A 17,583-nucleotide genomic window follows, 5' to 3' on the forward strand; every position below is an offset into this window, starting at 1 on the left:
ATTGTCTTTTATAGCAAGGAAAAATATAATCAGATTATTTATTCAAAGTTACGTTACTGGAAAGTTAAGTTATATTCCTTATATTTAAATGATTTTCTAAAATACAGAAATATTTTTAAATAATTTCTACTTACAGATTTTAGGTATCTTTCATTTATGTTTCTGCATTTAATGTTAAGATAACATTAGGTTTCAGCTAGCTTCAAGTCATCAAAGCTAAACAGTATTTGAGTGAAAGAAAGTTTAAGTAGTGTTAGAAATAACTGTTCGTAAAGCCTCTGTTATTCTTAACATCCAAAATGGAATTTTCCTTTCTGAGCTCCCGCTTCAGCTTCCCATCTGATACGATTAAAAACAAAGGTGGATTCTATTAATTCCTGTATAAATGTACTCTAATTATAAAATTCAGTAGAACATCTTTATGAAAGAGAACTGCAAATAATCTCTTTATACAAGCATTGCTCTGTAACTACTAAAAAGTTCTTATAATAGGCTAGCTTAACACACATCTTCAATTTCTTTCTTTAGAAGAAAGAACAGTAATTATAAAGATTAAATTAAGCCATTTAAATAAGAAAGAAATGTAACTCAGTTGAGTTCGGACCAATTTATTTTTTTTTAAAAAAAAGGGAAAAAAAAAAAATAGCCCAACCCAGACCCAATTTTAACCTTTGTGGAAGCGAACATGCAATGTTGTATCTGGTGGGTAGAGATGTTTTTGGAAGATCTTTAAAAGACTGAGATGCAGGATAAGAGATTTCTTTGCATATTCTATTGTTATTAGCAGCCATTAGCCCTGTACAATAAATCTCATTTCTGTTGAGTAAGAGATACCTGCACAAGCTGTATAAACAAATATGTGTGTATATATACTGAAAAGTATATATATTAAGGCTTAATGTTGAGGGTAATGAGAAATTAGAGAGTGAGATTATTCTATGCTGTGGTAGCCTCACCTCCTGACGTGGAGACCTCTTAGGCCACCTGCTTCGGCTGCAGCTCTCGGGCTGGAATGCTGTCCTCGTAGACACTAGGAGGTCTCTGATGGCCCTCCAGAGCCTAATTTGTGCTTCCCAGAGGAAAGCCATTGAGGACGGAGGGATATGCGGTGTTTTCCTAACACATCACAGGAGGGGGTTAAGTAACTCTGTGCTGCACTTACACACTACTGAAGTATAAAAAGGAAGAATCTTAAGGTTTTGGGGGTCCTTTATGTCTGCACTTTATGATTGAATTTCCTGAAAAAAAAGCTTTAAGTGAGAGTAGAATCAATTATCAAGATAATATCAGTATTTTAATTTTCATGTATACATTTTATCTTGCCTGCTTTCATAATTAAATCCTCTGAGTTCAGAGCTGAGTTTTCTGAAAGGCTTTTCTAATGATATAGTGCAGAGTTTTAAGTTTTCTGACCTACGTTATTCATACATAAAAGTTTCAGGTAATTTTTGTTATTTTCCTATCTTATAGTAGTTTCTAAATTAATGAAACAGAAATTGTAAAAATGCATGAATAATATTTTAAAATGAGAAATTGAAAGGTTTTGCTGAGAGCAAAGTGATTTAATTTAGAAGCAAACGTTCTTATTTGCTGGAATTATATAGCAGACATGTAAAAGGCAAGTTGTGGCCAAATTACTAGTCTGATCTTTTTGCAAATATAATTATAGTTGCATAAGAGAAACATGCTATCCATTGTATTGTGGGATAAATTAAATTTATTGCTTTATTCTGCAAATATTAAATGCATGAGCAGTTTCAAATAAATCTTTAAGATACGCATATAAATCTTTAGGGACACATAGGAATCCTTGTGGTATTGAGGACAAGTGAGTCAGCTGAGATTTTGTTTAACAAAGGGTAGTTATTGTTATTGCAAAAAATGTTTCTTACCTAGCAGGTTAATTTATTATAGTTGCTTGTTCTGTATTTTGAAAACTTTTCTCCAGCTGTTGTTCTCAGGCCAGGTTTTGTACTGAAAGCTTTATGAACCTCATTTTCTGAAAATAGAAGATATATGTATTTTAAAAGTGCTTGGTTAAGTTAGCATGTAATGCTAGTGACATAGATGATGATGTAAATTTAGATTTAAGTCCTTTTTTTTCACATCCACTTAGAAATTAAATTTTTATTTTAATATTAATTCTCTACCTGATTGTGTAGGAAATATTTGTCCAAGCGTAAAGTAAGGTATGGAGGAAATCCTAGAACAAATTAAGGATGTTCTTTTTCCAGGAAGGGAATTTTCTCCATTGATCAAAACTTTTTGATAGGATGGTGTGAAATAGGACAATTACAAGATTAAAAAAAATAAAGAAATACTTAAATGCTTACATTCACAATTTTTGTGGTCTGAGATAAGTCTGCTGTGTAGCCACCTAATTGGGAAGTGCTTCAGATGTTCCTTCTTTGACTGGAAGTTCCCTAGGACCTGCAGCTCTGCTTTGCAGGCAAATAGGACAGCCCTAATCTGAAGAATTAAAATCAAGCCTCACTAAAGTCTCACAGCAGTCCAGCAATCTAGCAGAGGAATGGCCCTTTCTGCAGAAGGGACTGATCAGTCAGACACGCTCTAATCATGTGTACTGCCAGGGTGGGTGTCACAAAACCCATCTGCAGCCCTGCTGGTTTTACATGGGAGAGAGGTCAGTCAGTCCTAGAGCTCCAGAAAGTTGTGTTTCCTCCAGAAAGTTCCTAGGATATAGTATACCAGGGTGGTAGGGCAAGGCCATGCCTCCAAGGACTGCACCATAACCTATAGTGTCTTACCTCTTCTCTTGCCTTTTTGCCACATACAGCAAGACACCCAAAGCTCATGGAAAGGAGGTGTCAGAGCAGACTTTGTAGGCTAATAGCTGAAAACATGCATACCCACAATTTTGCGTTTTCTTTTCTTTAATGCTTTTGATAAGCATCATGCTTACATGAAAATAGCAATGTACATACTGGAAACAGAAGGCTGCTAGAGCATGTTCTTGTGAGGTCGTATTATCTGTCTGCTGCATGGATATGGGTGGCTGAGCTCAGGTGTTTGTTAATGATGACGTCAATGAATGAGCAAGACGAGAGATGTTTGGCATCTGTCAGTAATGCTCTGTATGAGAGAGCTTACACAGAAATGTCAGATACATACAGTAGATGTGTCATAACACAGAAGCTTATTCTAATAATCATAGAGTCCATTTTGGGTGAGGCCACAGCTTTTTCTGGTTTTCTTATTACTTTGAGATTTTTAGTACAGTAATGAAATACACTTCTCTTTTCAGTGTTCTGTTTCCTGTGGAAAAGGTTTGAAGTTTCGTGATGTGCATTGTTTTAATAGTTTCCAAGCTAAAATAGAGGAACGAAACTGCAGACATTTGAAAAAGCCACGAACATACAAAATATGTAGAGCTGGAAGATGTCCTGCTTGGAAGGCCAGCAGATGGAAAGAGGTATGTAAAATCTGCTAGAATGTTCTCTATGAGAGCACAGGACGAGGTCATATTTATGCCACACTGCTTCAATGGAAAAATTTGTCAGGAAGGGTTTTTTAATATGCACATCACAATGAAATCTGCAGTAGTTCATTATATTTCCTTTTTCTTTCTGTTAAGAGTAATTAAAAGTAATTATCAGTGAAAAATGGAAGTATTTGGTAATCTGAATCTTGGACTGGACAGGTACTCTAGGACTTTCCTCAGCTTACCTTGTAAATTCAAAAATAACAGTAAATTTTTAAAGTTTACTTCTTCAGTGATGAATTTAATATCACAATAATTGCTGTCATATGAATTACTGAAGTGAAGCCAGGTTTGTGAAGAAAGGATGAGAAAAAGGGCTTGTAGTCACAAATACTGGTCTTTTTCCTCGTTTAGTCTTGTAAAACATCTCTCACCTTGTTGTGAAGCTGCGTGGAACTGAGTGCATCCAATATTTTGCATTTCACTCGCTCTTTCAAAATAGAATTCCCCATGTTCATAAAGACACATTACCGCTCTCCACAATCTGACCACACTTCATAGAGCAATATCTACTTTATGCTCAGCCTTGAGTCTTCGGGCAGGTTTTGGGACCTTCTAGCTGGGGGAAAAGGGGGCTGTCTATTTCCACAAACCTTAGTGTTGTAGTGACGGACCTTTGGCTGGGATGGAGGAAAAGAGGCATGTGGCAAGAAGGATTTGAACCTTTTTAAGCGCCTCAGGATTCAAAATACTTAGTACCACCTGCAAAAGAAAGAGAAGTATCCTCAAAATACTGCATCATTTGCAAGATTTTTTGAACCTGAAATACTGAGATTTTTTCTTTGATTTTAATATTTGCATTTCAAAATAACAGACGAGGCTGTCAGTCTCTAATAAAGGAATAATGTAAACTCAGAAATTAAACTGTTTGATCTCGCAAAAAATATAAGCTTTTTCTTTGCATACGCCTATAGTGATCGCTCCTCCTGTGAATTAAAAGTAGGAAGATCAGTCTAGGTAACTCTGATGTATTTGTTTTCCATATTTCTTGCAATTTTTTATTGCAATTGTAGTTTTACATTTTCAACATATATTTCTTCAGATATAATGAAACACTAGTATGGTAGGGGCTGTGAGGTGTATTTTAAGTAATATCCTAAGAACTTGTAATAATGGTAACTGTACCACCTTCCTGGGACTGTCTCTTTTCACACTGACGTGACAAATTTTGATCCATTTCAGTGTTCTGTATCCTGTGGAGTGGGGATTCAGCAAAGGGACATCTACTGTCAGCTGAAGGATCTGGGTCAAGTGAGTGACGCAATGTGTAACCGTGATACCCGGCCTGCTAGCAAGAGGCATTGCTGGCTGCCTGCCTGCATGCAGTACCAGTGGCTGGTAGATGAATGGGAAGATGTAAGTAAGGCTTTCAACTTGTATGAAGTAACTGAATGATGTCATATTTTTCTTGTTTTCCTTTTCACATTTGGATACATTTCTAATAGCTGTTACGTTGCAGAATAACAAGTGACCATGTTCGATATTTGGAAGGTCAGGCTTGCAAAACTAAAAAGAGTGACAAAAAATGTCAAAGGCTTTGTTTACTCTCTTATACAGGATTTGCTTGTTTACTGTTGTAGACAAAAGCTCTGGCAGAGCTCTGAGCAGGTCCCTATTGACAGAACTCTAATTTGAATACAGAGTTATTTACATAGAGCATAAAGTGTCTAATAAAACCTCATTACTAAATATCATTTTTAAAAAATCACTTCTTAAGACTAGAAGTGAAATGTCAGCTGGAAGTAAAAACCTTGGAGGTAAAACCTTTAGACAACAGGGTTTTCAAGAAGTTCTGTGTGAAGGTCTTACCAGAAAAGATAAGAAACAAAACAAAACTCAGCATTCTCCCAAACACACGTTTTCATATTTAAGAAAAATCTAAAGATACCTTCAGGAGGGAGCTGTAATTCTTAAAGATGTGATGACTGTTTTCCACATGCTAAAAAGTTACAAACTTTTGTATCCATGTATGCAAACATACAAACATACATAAAGAGAGAGGGAGAGAGGAGACCAAAAACTATGCATAATACCTGAAACGGTATACGGAAGAGTTTGTCTCTTACTGTAACATTAAACAAAAACCCAGTTTGTGCATTTGTGGCATCTTAATAATCTGTGCTGTTCAATTTCCTAGGGAAATCCCCCTGCAACTCTGAATATGAAGGCTCTAAAGTCTCAGGGACACGATCCCGTGGAAGTGACTACTGTTAATATATGTCATTTGTTGGTGCTCTGCAAAACCTGGATTATATTAATGCAGTCCAGACATACATATATTCCTCTGTTAAGCTATACTGAGGGAAAGCTGGCATGTTTCTTTGAAGTGTTCTCTTCTCATATGAAGCTGTTAAGATCAGGAATTAGTGGAAGTTGTGTAGAATGTCCTTTTAGCACAAATACACACTTTCAGAGAGTGAGGGTGAATTTTCCTTTCCTTCAAACATTTGTATACTCCAGCTGGGTATTTGGAGCACTCCACTACAAATGCATTGTGTTTCACTACCTCTCTGGCCTAGTTCATAACTTCTTCCACCTGGATATTGCTGCTTGCTTGAAATTCCTGCATATATTTCCCTTCTTTCACTAGACTCATATATAGCCCTGCGTATATATGCGTGTATGTATATATACATCTGTATGTATATAGTACATCTAGTATTAATAGTAGTTCAAGTGTCTGTCCATCTGTATTCCGCTCCTGGTGCAGTACATCATCCACCGAACTCGCAATATTTTGCGCAGCTGTCTCCGCTCTGAGCGCTTGTGAGTCATTTCCTTGCCTCACCGGTCACAGCATAGCAGAGAAATTTCCAGATCTAGCATTTCTTCAGCATGCAGCTGGGAGGCTGGCTGCCAGCAGCTGCCAGCATTCTCCCACCAAATATGCATTTTTATACTAAAGAGAAGAATGTCTGCAAGGCTAGTGTATAAAGCATGATGAAAAGAACTCTTCTGCCTGTCCCCATTACCTCATGACTGGGTTATTCCTTATGTGTCCAATATTCTGAGCTGCTGCTCCATGCTGTTAAAAGATTTCTGTAAGTCACACCAGCAGACCATGTTCAGGCTCCATCCCCTGGTGCAAGTCCTTACAACATTTTCATTCTCTGAGTGACGGGGTTTCTTAGAGGCTTAATGCAGGTATGGCTTCTGCTGCTGGGCCACAACCTCTTGTAGATCTTCTGGATGGGTAGGTGCACCTCTCGCTGGTTTAGTCTAGTTGCTGTCTCTGTTTTCCTGCAATCGTCTTTGTCACCTCACCTTTTCAAGAAAGAAGGCAATCGCTCAGGAAGATTGGGAGGTTATAAGCACTTGCTGCCCTAATCATGAGTCAATGCTTAAATTTATCCTTAGGTCTTATGACCTTACCTCTACCTAATGCAAGTGATATTTTTTGTCAGATTTTTTTTTTTCCCTCAGAAACCTCCCCACTACAAAGACTGCTGACAGGCTGTTGCTCAGATGTGATAAGGTTGTTGTTTTTCCACATCAATAACATGGTATTATTGATTGTTTTGGCTATTAATCTGTTGCTCGTGTGAAAAGAATAAAAAGCTAAAGCTTTTCATCTGAATGATGGTTTAGCTGGGTGTCTTTATGTTTAGAGCTTTCGGGTCAAATGAAGTTTGCAAACCCAGGTGTATATTTTGCAGCTCTTTTCAATAGTGTGCTTAGTGAAATCTGCAGAGCAGTTCCCTGGGGTTCAGTTCCTTGCTCATCAACTTTGCAGATGATGCTAAACTGGGGAGTCTATTTAGTATGCCAGAGGGCAGAGCTGCCATCCAGAGGACCCAGATATACAGTAGGAATGGGTCCACAGGAACTTCATTAGATGCAATGAGGACAAATGGGAAGCGCTACCCCTGGGAAGCAGGCACTCCTGCGGCAGCCCAGGCTGGGAATGGACAGCCTGTGGCCCCGGTGAGCAGCTGCGTGTGGGCCAGCCCTGTGCCCTGGCAGCAAGGGCAGCCAGCAGCTTCCTGGGCTGCACAAACAGGGGTGCAGCCAGTAGATCAAGGGCAGTGATCATTGCCCTCTGTTTCTCAGCACTTACTAGATCATATCTAGCTTCTACATCCAGTTTTGGTTCCCCAGTGCAAGAAAGAGATTGACAAACCAGAGTATATTCAGCAAAGGATCTCCAAGTAGGCTGGGAGCTGAAGCACTTGCCAGGTGAGGAGAGGCTGGAGGATCTGTGTTTCCTCAGCCTGGAGAAGAGACGGCTTTGGGCAGATCTAGCAGTAGCCTTCTAGTAACAGCAAAGATGTTAACCAAGAAGATCAAGCCAGGCTCACCACAGTATCCTATGGTGGGACAGCAAGAAGCAACAGGAGTAAGGTGAAGCCAGAAAGGTTCAAACTGGATATTATGATGAAAATGGATATATGGATGAAAAATGGATATTCTTCTCCAGGAGGACAAGTCAGGCAGTGAAACAGACTGCCCGGGGAATTCGTACAGTCTCCATCCTCTGAGGTTTTGAGGATCCGGCTTGATAAAGTTAGAGGTTTCTTCTGGCAGAGCTGTTTTACTATACAGCACCTGTTCTTTTTACTTCAAGTTGCTTCTTTGAGTCAATAATAATAAAATTTGAACAGTATTCTTGACCTATGTGTCAGACCCTGATGACTCTTCTAATTGACTGCTATTGGGTCCAAATCACTCTGAAGTTAGGTTTTGGTCTGACTGTAGTAGGTGGTGGTATTGATTATTGCCTCTGCTGAGACTAGAGTTCATGTATTCAAGCCTTCCTTCTTTCTCACATCAAGTTCAAACAGGTTGGTTGAGGCATCATAGCTGAGGACATGCTGTTGATATGTATTACTTAGCCTGTACCTCCACTTTTCTGGATTCTGAAGGCAGCAAGGTTCTCATTCTGTCCTGGCAGAACTATGATGACCCTCCCATCCTACCAGCTTGCCATGGGGAGAGGTCTGAGGACACTCAAAGGGCAAAGGCTCAACAGATACTGCTGCCCAAAGCTGCCACTGCCTTCATTAACAGGTGGTTTTGTTATGTTTTCTTTTCTTTTATCAGTATAATATCATGTACATGCTTCCAGGAACTCTTATTTTGTTTTCAAGACCAACTTATTCCTTTCATTTTTCACTGAAATACCTTTTTTGGTTCTTTACCCTCTTCGTACCCTTTTACACTCAACCGATCATGTTGGCCTGATGTTTTCATTTTCTCCCCTCTCCCACCCAACAGTTAACAAGGTCATGTCACTAAATGCTCTTGGTTTTTCAGCTGATTAGAGGTACCTGAACCTTGAAAACAAAGTAAAGGATTTTTATTCAGTGAGTTAGTCTGGCACTGATAGCAGCTGCCATAAAAGGTATTGCTGTCTGGGTTTTACTGGTGTGTGGTGATCAGTCAATAACTTTGTTGTGTAAATGGCTAGTTTAAGTACAAAACCTGTGACTGTTTTTCTTGCTCTCAGTGCTCAGCATCATACAGAAAAAAGGAAATATACCAGAAGGTTAAGTGTGTGGATGAACACCAGATCCAAGTGGATGAAAGCTTCTGTGATTCTGCCACAAAGCCTCCATCAACGAAAAAATGCAGGATAGCTCCCTCTAAATATGTTGTGCTTACAGCAGAACTGTCACAGGTAAACTAATTATACCGCTCTCACATCTTTTATATAATTTTATGTTTAAGAACATTCTATTGCTGTAAAATGTACATCATGTGTGTAGAGAGAAAAAAAAACAACCCGAAGTATTTTCACCTGAATGTGGATGTATAAACTTTCTCCACATTGAACCTTCCAATCAGCCATCATTATTGTAGATTTTTTGTAGGTTAAGTAGATAAAGATTTAACTTGTAGATTAAGATCGTTATCAGTCTTCTGGTAGCCCCTCTGGGACCTGTGAACACCAGCTAGAGGATGGTTGCCCCTACCAGCAAGGTTCCTCTGCTGGCTCCCCAGAAAATCTCTTGCAAGCTGATCTCACTGAAGTAAACTAAAATCTTTTCCTTGATTTCAGTGAAGTGACAGATCAGTGCCTTGTTTCCCTTACACATCCGCACTACCTATGTGTGTGTGTACTGCAGCTGAGAGGGAACTGCTCTGCACCCTCCGTGAGCTCTGAGAAAAGGGCAGCATGGGACTTGCCATCTCTTTGCGTGCATAACTGTTGTAGACCTTCACCTCTACATGCCAATGCACAGCCCCGAGGTGGCACGCATCAAATTACAGGCTTTCGCCAAAGCCAGGATCAAAGCTGACTTATCTGGAATTGCAATGCTGCAGAAAGGTTCAGTTTCACAGAAATAATGCCTGTGCTTGGGGATTTTATTTTAGTGCTCAGCCAGCTGTGGGTTTGGTTACCAGCAGAGGATCACGTACTGTGTTGGAATCCATTCTGTTCAAAATCAGCATGCCCGTGGCCTTCGAACTCTAGTGTACCGAGAATGCCCAGTAGAGCCATCCCCATACATTTATAAATGTGATATCAAAGAATGCTCACAAGCAGCTACCTGGAGAGTGGGGAAGTGGACTAAAGTGAGTACAGATGTGCAAGCTCATTTTTGATAGCTGCCTTAAACACAAATGAATGCCAAGACTAATTTGCTGACATAATTATATTAATTATTTACTCCCTTCTAAACTAACTCTTGACTATCCGCATCTAGTGCTCAGTGTCTTGTGGAGTGGGGGTAAAGGAGAGAACTGTGGAATGTATGGCTGAAAATGGCTTATCCAGTGACTTGTGCCTGCCACATTTAAAACCAGATGCCAGAAAGATCTGCCGTGAAGAAGAATGTAAGTGACAGCTGTAATTATCAGCTGAAGTTAATGTTTTCCCAGGTTACTTACAGAAAAGCTATAAATACGCTTGGAGCACAGTTATGCAAAAGTAAGTCCTAAAACTAATTTCTATAAATGAAATACATTAATATATGATTTGATAATTCATTTTGAAGGTGAAATTCTTACCACCTGCAAAGACATCCAGATTAAGAAAGGGATTAGAAAGGATGGTGAATACCTACTTAACGTTAAGGGAAGGATAATAAAGGTAATCTTAATATTTATGAGTTTTTATGAGCACATATTTTTATGAAATAATATTTTTCCAATAAAGATTTTGCTAAATGGTTGTGGTTTTTTCTTCCAGATTTATTGCTCAGGCATGCACTTAGAGAATCCCAAAGAATATTTGACATTGGTGAAAGGTGAAGCAGACAATTTTTCTGAAGTATATGGATTCAGGTATAAAAGTGGTTTTGCAACTTCATGAAGTGCATTTATCCCTTCCAAAATAAAAGAATAAAATGATATTTACCTTCTGTGAGAACAGATGAGTAGAATTCTTTTCTTGATTTTCTGTTTGGGCTATTCAGGTTTATGAACACATATGCAGAAATGTGTATAATTCCAGGCTGAAATTGTGTTAGTTGCTCTAAATTTTCTGTCTTAACTTTAGTAGAAATTGCTTCAATCCATATTACTGTTTCAGCTGAGCCAAGATTAACAGCTGAGCTTCTTGTTAAGTAGCTGTTGTTCAGTATTTTTATGTGGCATAGTGCAATGCAATTATTTTTCACTATGATGTTATGTTATAGAAAAATGTCAAAAGGAATCTTAAATTTTTGCTATTCTCTAGGCTGCAGAATCCATATGAATGTCCTTTCAACGGAAGCAGAAGGCAAGACTGTGCCTGTCGAAATGATTACCTTGCAGCTGGCTTCACAGTTTTTAGCAAAATAAGATTTGATGTAGCTTCTATGCAAATTAAAAGTAAGCATTTTGGCAAGTTTAGCATTCTATTGAAATCTATAACAAATTTAGCATCCTATTGAAATTGCACATGGTCATAATTATCAAATTACCATTTTGACCCACTTATAGATCCCGTTGGGCCATTTTGGGGCAAACAAAACTCTTATTTCCATTAGGAATTCAATGGGAATTTCAAAGAAAAAAAGAGAAACCACCACTAATCCCCTTGTTAGTTTGTGTCATGAGTCTTACAGTTCATATTTTACATGTGAACTAGCTTCAGTTTCTAAGGTTTTACTCTCATTATTCCATTTCCTTTTAGCCCCTGGCATGTTTTTCTTGGAAAAGTCTTCCTATGCTGTGGTTAGTCCCTTCTCAGACCTTGGCAGACATAGTAAATGTGCAAGGAATCTTGCAGCACTTCCACCCCTGCCTGAAGGCGGCAAGGTGGCTGACAAGCACCTCACTTGGAGCTGTCTCCAAGTGCGGATCCATCCTCCTCCCAGTCCCCTCTTATCTCAGGAAGAGAACTGGGCTTGTAGGTTTGACTGGTATTGCATTAACCAAAATAAATATTTAAAACATAAGTTCTAAAACAACACATCAAAACACACAAAAAAACCCTCCAAACAAACAACACCCCCCCCCCCCCAACCAAACTAGAAAACCCCGATGTTAATGCCTTTTCACGCTGTTTTACCTGAACTTTTAATGCAGCAGTTTCAGTGCTGAGTAATTTTCTGTTTTCTAGCCACAGATTTTCTTTTTGCTCAGACTCTACTTGGGAGAGCAATTCCATTTGCTACAGCTGGAGATTGCTACAGTGCTGTCAGATGTCCACAGGTATTTAATTTCTTACCTCCTTGAAATGTGCATGTAAGAGAGGAAAAAATAAAATCTGTTTGACTGATTTGGAGCTGTAAAGTTCTAAACCAGTCTCCTGTTCTGTCTAGTCTGTGTACTACATTAATGAGGTGTTTTTTTCTTACTCTTCTCCATCCTGTTCCACCATCTCCCCTTCACTCCCCCTTTTCTCCCTTAAATTGTTTACTCCACACTTTCCCTTTAGGGTCCATGCATGTATATCCAGCTTTCTATGTATTTCATGTATTGCTTTCCCTCCCTGTGGACATGATGTATCCTTTGTTTCCCCTAATACCTTCTTAATCTTTCTTCTTTCCCAGTGACTTTCTGTTTCTACAGTCTTGCAGAATTTTTCTTCTCTTTTCTCTCTTTCTCTCCTGATCCTTCATATCCTTGAAGACTAGCAGAGGAAATCAGTCCTGTTTAGCAGTATAATATAAAATGTATACATCCATTGGTGTGCCTACATTAGTGTTTTAGTTTGTATTGGATGGTGCTTTTTAAATTAATCTCCGTATTGTCCCAGTTTACTGTCTGTTGGTTCACATCATGGAGTGATCTTGAAAGACATGGACGGGATGCCTTCTGGATGAAACTAAATCAAAGAGTGAGCTCCAGAAGAAGGATCTTAATGCACTCTAACTGCTAATGAGGATTCAGTCTATGGGACAAGATGAGAGTTAGTCTGAAGTAAAACCCTGATCTGTGTAATGTATATAGACCTTGGGCTCTCTGACCCAACATTTCCACTCTAGGGACCTGCTCGTCATGCAGTGCCCTTCTTGCTAATGCAGACGTAGCCCTAGTCCGCACTAGTCAACCCAGGCTGTCTTTGGAGTCTGTTAGCGGAAATGGGATTCCCTAGAAAACAGATCAGTTTATCTTACCCTATTAAAACACCTTACCATGAGGTCAGTGGTCATCTAGAAGTGTATATTTCTTTTCGCTGATGATAAAGAGAGTTAAGATTGACTAGCTCAGACTTGTGTGGAAGTGAATTCCTGCTGTCCATCTGTCCTAGGTGCTTAAACTTAAGACAGGCTGTGTGGGTGGACACATTCAAGGGCAGCTAGAGACAATTTACATACAATTTAGGTTCAAATGAAGTGCCTAAGTTAGGCAGACTTAACCCCTGACAAGGAAACAGTTGGATTAGATACCTTCAACCTGCAAACTCTTTATGCTTAGTACAATACAAATCTATTTGTAATCTGCAGCTTCTGTTGGGAAATCATTCTGCTTACATGGTTTTGCATTGATGCATTTCCATCTTTAAGAACTGTACTGAAACTGATGTTTTAATGCAGTAAAAAGGCCCCCATTCCTGTGCTTTCAGTCCTTCAAATCTGTTCCTGACCTTGAGTATGCTGCATGACGTGTCAGACAGCTGATAACCTGTCATTATAACTGTACATAGCACCTCTCATTTGTTTTTGCAAAATGGTATCTTTGGGCCTGTTAATTGTGAAAAGCATTCCACACTGTTTGTATGCATTTCCTCCAGATGCTTTATCCATTAAATGGAAATCTTCCACTACGCTATCCATATAAACTTAAGTTAGTTCAGCCTGAGTATACGAGTGCTTAAAACAAATCTGCCATACCAAACAATGTAAGACTGAATTTTTATGAAGGAACTTCAGTGAATCGTAAGAATAAAGGCTGAATGCTGTATTTTTATACATGCACACATACATATACCCACACAAATATTCATATATATATATATGAAAATAGATATATATGACAATATTAAGCAATAAAATAGAGAAGCTACCATACATAACAGAAATGTTATCTTTGCTAAAGCTTTGATCTCAGAATTTAGGCCATTTTAACCAAGTCTGAATATGGAAATTTGGGTCTTCAGTGAATTTTATGAGGTGTTTTCTGCTTGTAGCAATGGCTATACTGACCATTAGGCTCTTTGTGGACATCGTACTTCTTCCCAACATATTGCACTTCAATGTGAATGCAATTTAATAATTTTCTGTACCCGTTTGTTTATAAAGCAGGGCAGTTTGTTGCTTTGATATATTTCTTGTTCTCACATGAAGTGACTCTTCTCAAGCTAGTTTTCAGAGTATATATTTGCATAGGCACAAATTTTAGAATTAATAAATTGTTTTGAATGGTTTGTATTTCAAAACATTCAATTTAGCAATAAATTTATCTATTTGAACCTCGTCTTACATTCATGTTCAATTATGTTATTTCTTATACTAAAACCAAATGGAAGATAAGATGAAGATGCTTGGACACTGTACTTGCAAAAATTTGAGAATAGATGGCAAAGACGTGATTTGTCCAATTTCCGGATAGCAGTAGGTCCTGATCGCATTATTTCCAAATGTTCAGGCACTTAAAAAAACCCAAACCAACACAAAAGTCTTCCAAGAAACTCATCAGAAAATTCCTCATTCTTGCATGTTGAACATCCATATCTTTTGTAATTTAAAATTTAATATGTAGAAAGAAGGCTAAAATAATTTGAATTGTCTGATGTTAGTTCTGTGTTCAGACTCTGCAGACATGCTACAGAGCAGCTGATGCACAGGTACTACTCATTGCAGAATAACCCATTCAGGTGTCTGTACTGTGTCCAAAAAAAGAGTATAATGCAGTGTAGGTAACCTTTAGTACCTTTGAGTACTTAATGTCTAGATATACCCTACATGATATGCACAGATATGCCAATGTAAAGTATTTTAGTGTTTTGAACTCTGTTTATCAGCTCTGTATCTTACCAATTTTTTATTTATTTTTTTTTTTTTGTGTGTGTTAGGGACAGTTCAGCATTAATTTGGCTGGAACAGGTCTGAGATTATCCAGTACAGTTAGGTGGATTGCTCAGGGCAGCTATGCAACTGCTGACATACACAAATCCCACGTAAGTCAATGTTGTTCTCCTTTACCTGCTCAGTTGAATATTACACCTCCAGAGGTGCAAGTGATGACTCTCCTAGTGAAAGCTAGTTGTGAATCAAAAATAGTGTTAAAGGTCTCTGACACATCTAAGTGTTCTTCCAGATGCAGTGCAGAAACCACATTTAATCACACTGCCCAGAATCTAATCCAGATCAACACTGCCTGCTTACCCTTCTCTTACAGATTTTTAAGAGCCTATTGTTATAGTAACCAGGTTTGTTAAAAGTTTCGAAGATACTTAATAATACTTCACAAACCCCCCCCCCCCCATTTTATTAAAGATACCCTACTACAGAGGATCCTTACAGGTGGGATTGTGTGGGAAACCAAAAGAACCGTTGAACAAGAACAGTAAGCATGTGCAGTTTAAGACAGCATTGGGTGGTAAGCTGGGAAAGAAGGTGTACAGTGATACTGAGAAAGGATCTCTGCGCCTATTTTGCTAATTTGATGCTGTATTTGTAGGTACGATATGTCAAAATGCCTATTGTGTGCAAACCTCCAGGAGCTTTTTGTACAGCTGTGATTTCAATCACTTTTCTTGATTGACTGTTCTCTGTCTGATCCTCAGGATGGTACTAAAATATATGGAAGATGTGGAGGATTTTGTGGGAAATGTATTCCTAACACAATTATTGGTCTCCAGCTTCAAATACAGTGAGAACTCTGATGTGGTAAGAGCATCAAAGCAGGGACATCTGCCATTTAAGTGCAAATTGTAGGTGCTTTGTATATATATATATATTTAAATTCTTTCATCTCTGTAATGGTCATTACTGCGGTGCTCACTACTAAGAATTCCTGTTTTCTTCAGTGTTTATTCAGGGATGTGTTGTCTGTTTTGGGGCTAGTAAGTGCATAAATCACAACCATAAACCTTCAGGTTTTAATGGGGAGGCATTCATTCAATGTACAGTGTGTATCAGCAAGTACATTGCACTGAGATTACTACCATTGGTAACAGTCTGAATTGTACTATAATTGTAATATTTTACCTGCCACTAATTAGTGGAATTCTTTGTGCAGTATTCCGTAAAATTTACACCCTACTGCTGTTCTTGATCAACTGTACTAAAGTATAGAAAGGAAAGAGTTATTGCTATATAGAGAAGACTGGTAATAATTTCAAATATGACAGATTTTGTGAAACCTTTTAGGAGTTATCTGTCACAAACTTACAGCAGAAAAGCATATAACCAACATACTTGAGATAGTTTCTATAGTCCTGTGTGTTCCTCTGTCAGTAAACATTTTTTTCCTCATCCATTTCATTATTTTCTTTGTGGTGCTCAAATACTAGCAGTAACCCTGAGAAGTGTGGTTTAGCCTTTGTAGTCTCTATAGCACCTGTTTAAATGTCTAGGCTTAGTTTTGTTGTGGTTACAGGAAAAGAAAATAAGGAAACAAATTGTTTGGAAATCTAATTTGGATCCATACTTCTCATCCCAGTGTACTGTTAAAATAGTGCATTCTCTTTACCGTAGCATCTAATATGTGATTGCACAAATATGTATTTAACTAAACACTTCCCATATATGCCTTACTCCTTTATACTGGCCGATGGCATATTAGTAAAGGCTGTAGCCTGTGTCCCTCTTGTATTCTGATTCTACAATTTTCAGGAACCTTGGTGAAACGCTGGGCAGAAGCCGCATCAGGCCCCACAGTGGTTGTGGTGTCAGTTTCATTTTTCAGTGTTTGTAAATACAGTTCTAACATCTGCTAGTTAAAATTCTTTCCTTCAGAAAAGTGTATGAAAGAGTTACAAGGTTTATAAAACGGTCTAGCTCTTGATTAGTTGTGTTGTGTTACTTTACAGTCCAGAACTGTAGAAATGTACTCATATAAAGATAATGCATTTCAGGGCCACTCTCAGGTATTCAGAATAAAATTTTCTACATACATTATGTACCAGATAACTATATGTGCTTTTTCTGACAATGTGCATGCTGTAAACCAAATATTTATCTTGCATGCCAGTACAATTGGTAGATCAAATGGCAGCTGTATCATATTTTTACCCATGAAGAGTTAGCCATGAATTAACAATATGTATTAATTAAAAACAATACTGTACCACAGAAGTGTAAGCAGCTACTTTTTAGATAACACATGTAGGTAACTATTTTGTGATCTCTGCATCAGAAATGTATTTTTGCACTATGTGCCTTATATTAGTTGTAAACATTAATAAGAATATAAAACATTATTTTCCTAGAAGTGTTTACATTTATAATTAAAATCTCGTAATTTATAAAATATTTATATAATAAATATGCTTGTGCGAATGGTACCAGTGTAGTTTCACTTTTTTCTTTTTGTATTCAACACATAGTACAAAATGTTGCAAAAACACTTCAACTTGTTTATGCACAGAGTAACTACATTCTTAATACCTCTTCACAGTAGCATACATTGACGTATACTGGAATTACTGCCACACAGGCAGGTTATAGTCATAGCAGTGTTTTCCATGGAAGCACACTCTACTTCAGAGGTATGAACTCTTTGTCTGTGTGTTCTTAGTCATCCCCCCATATTCACCTACACTT

General features: G+C 38.0%; 1 protein-coding gene across 1 annotated transcript in view; it reads left to right on the forward strand.

Moving 5' to 3' along the window:
• The window catches only part of ADAMTS20 (ADAM metallopeptidase with thrombospondin type 1 motif 20), a 100,109-nt gene extending 82,785 nt beyond the window's left edge, over positions 1-17,324 (forward strand). The window contains exons 29-39 of the mRNA XM_055808930.1: positions 3,266-3,433; positions 4,685-4,858; positions 8,949-9,119; positions 9,818-10,018; positions 10,150-10,279; positions 10,441-10,535; positions 10,635-10,729; positions 11,124-11,257; positions 11,991-12,082; positions 14,889-14,993; positions 15,603-17,324. Of these exons, the coding sequence (XP_055664905.1) occupies positions 3,266-3,433; positions 4,685-4,858; positions 8,949-9,119; positions 9,818-10,018; positions 10,150-10,279; positions 10,441-10,535; positions 10,635-10,729; positions 11,124-11,257; positions 11,991-12,082; positions 14,889-14,993; positions 15,603-15,692 (1,455 nt within the window). The 3' untranslated portion in view covers positions 15,693-17,324. The remainder of the gene's footprint in view (positions 1-3,265; positions 3,434-4,684; positions 4,859-8,948; positions 9,120-9,817; positions 10,019-10,149; positions 10,280-10,440; positions 10,536-10,634; positions 10,730-11,123; positions 11,258-11,990; positions 12,083-14,888; positions 14,994-15,602) is intronic.
• Positions 17,325-17,583: the final 259 nt, after the last annotated feature.

Source organism: Falco peregrinus, chromosome 6, assembly GCF_023634155.1.
Source record: "Falco peregrinus isolate bFalPer1 chromosome 6, bFalPer1.pri, whole genome shotgun sequence".
In the NCBI taxonomy this organism is placed as follows: domain Eukaryota; kingdom Metazoa; phylum Chordata; class Aves; order Falconiformes; family Falconidae; genus Falco; species Falco peregrinus.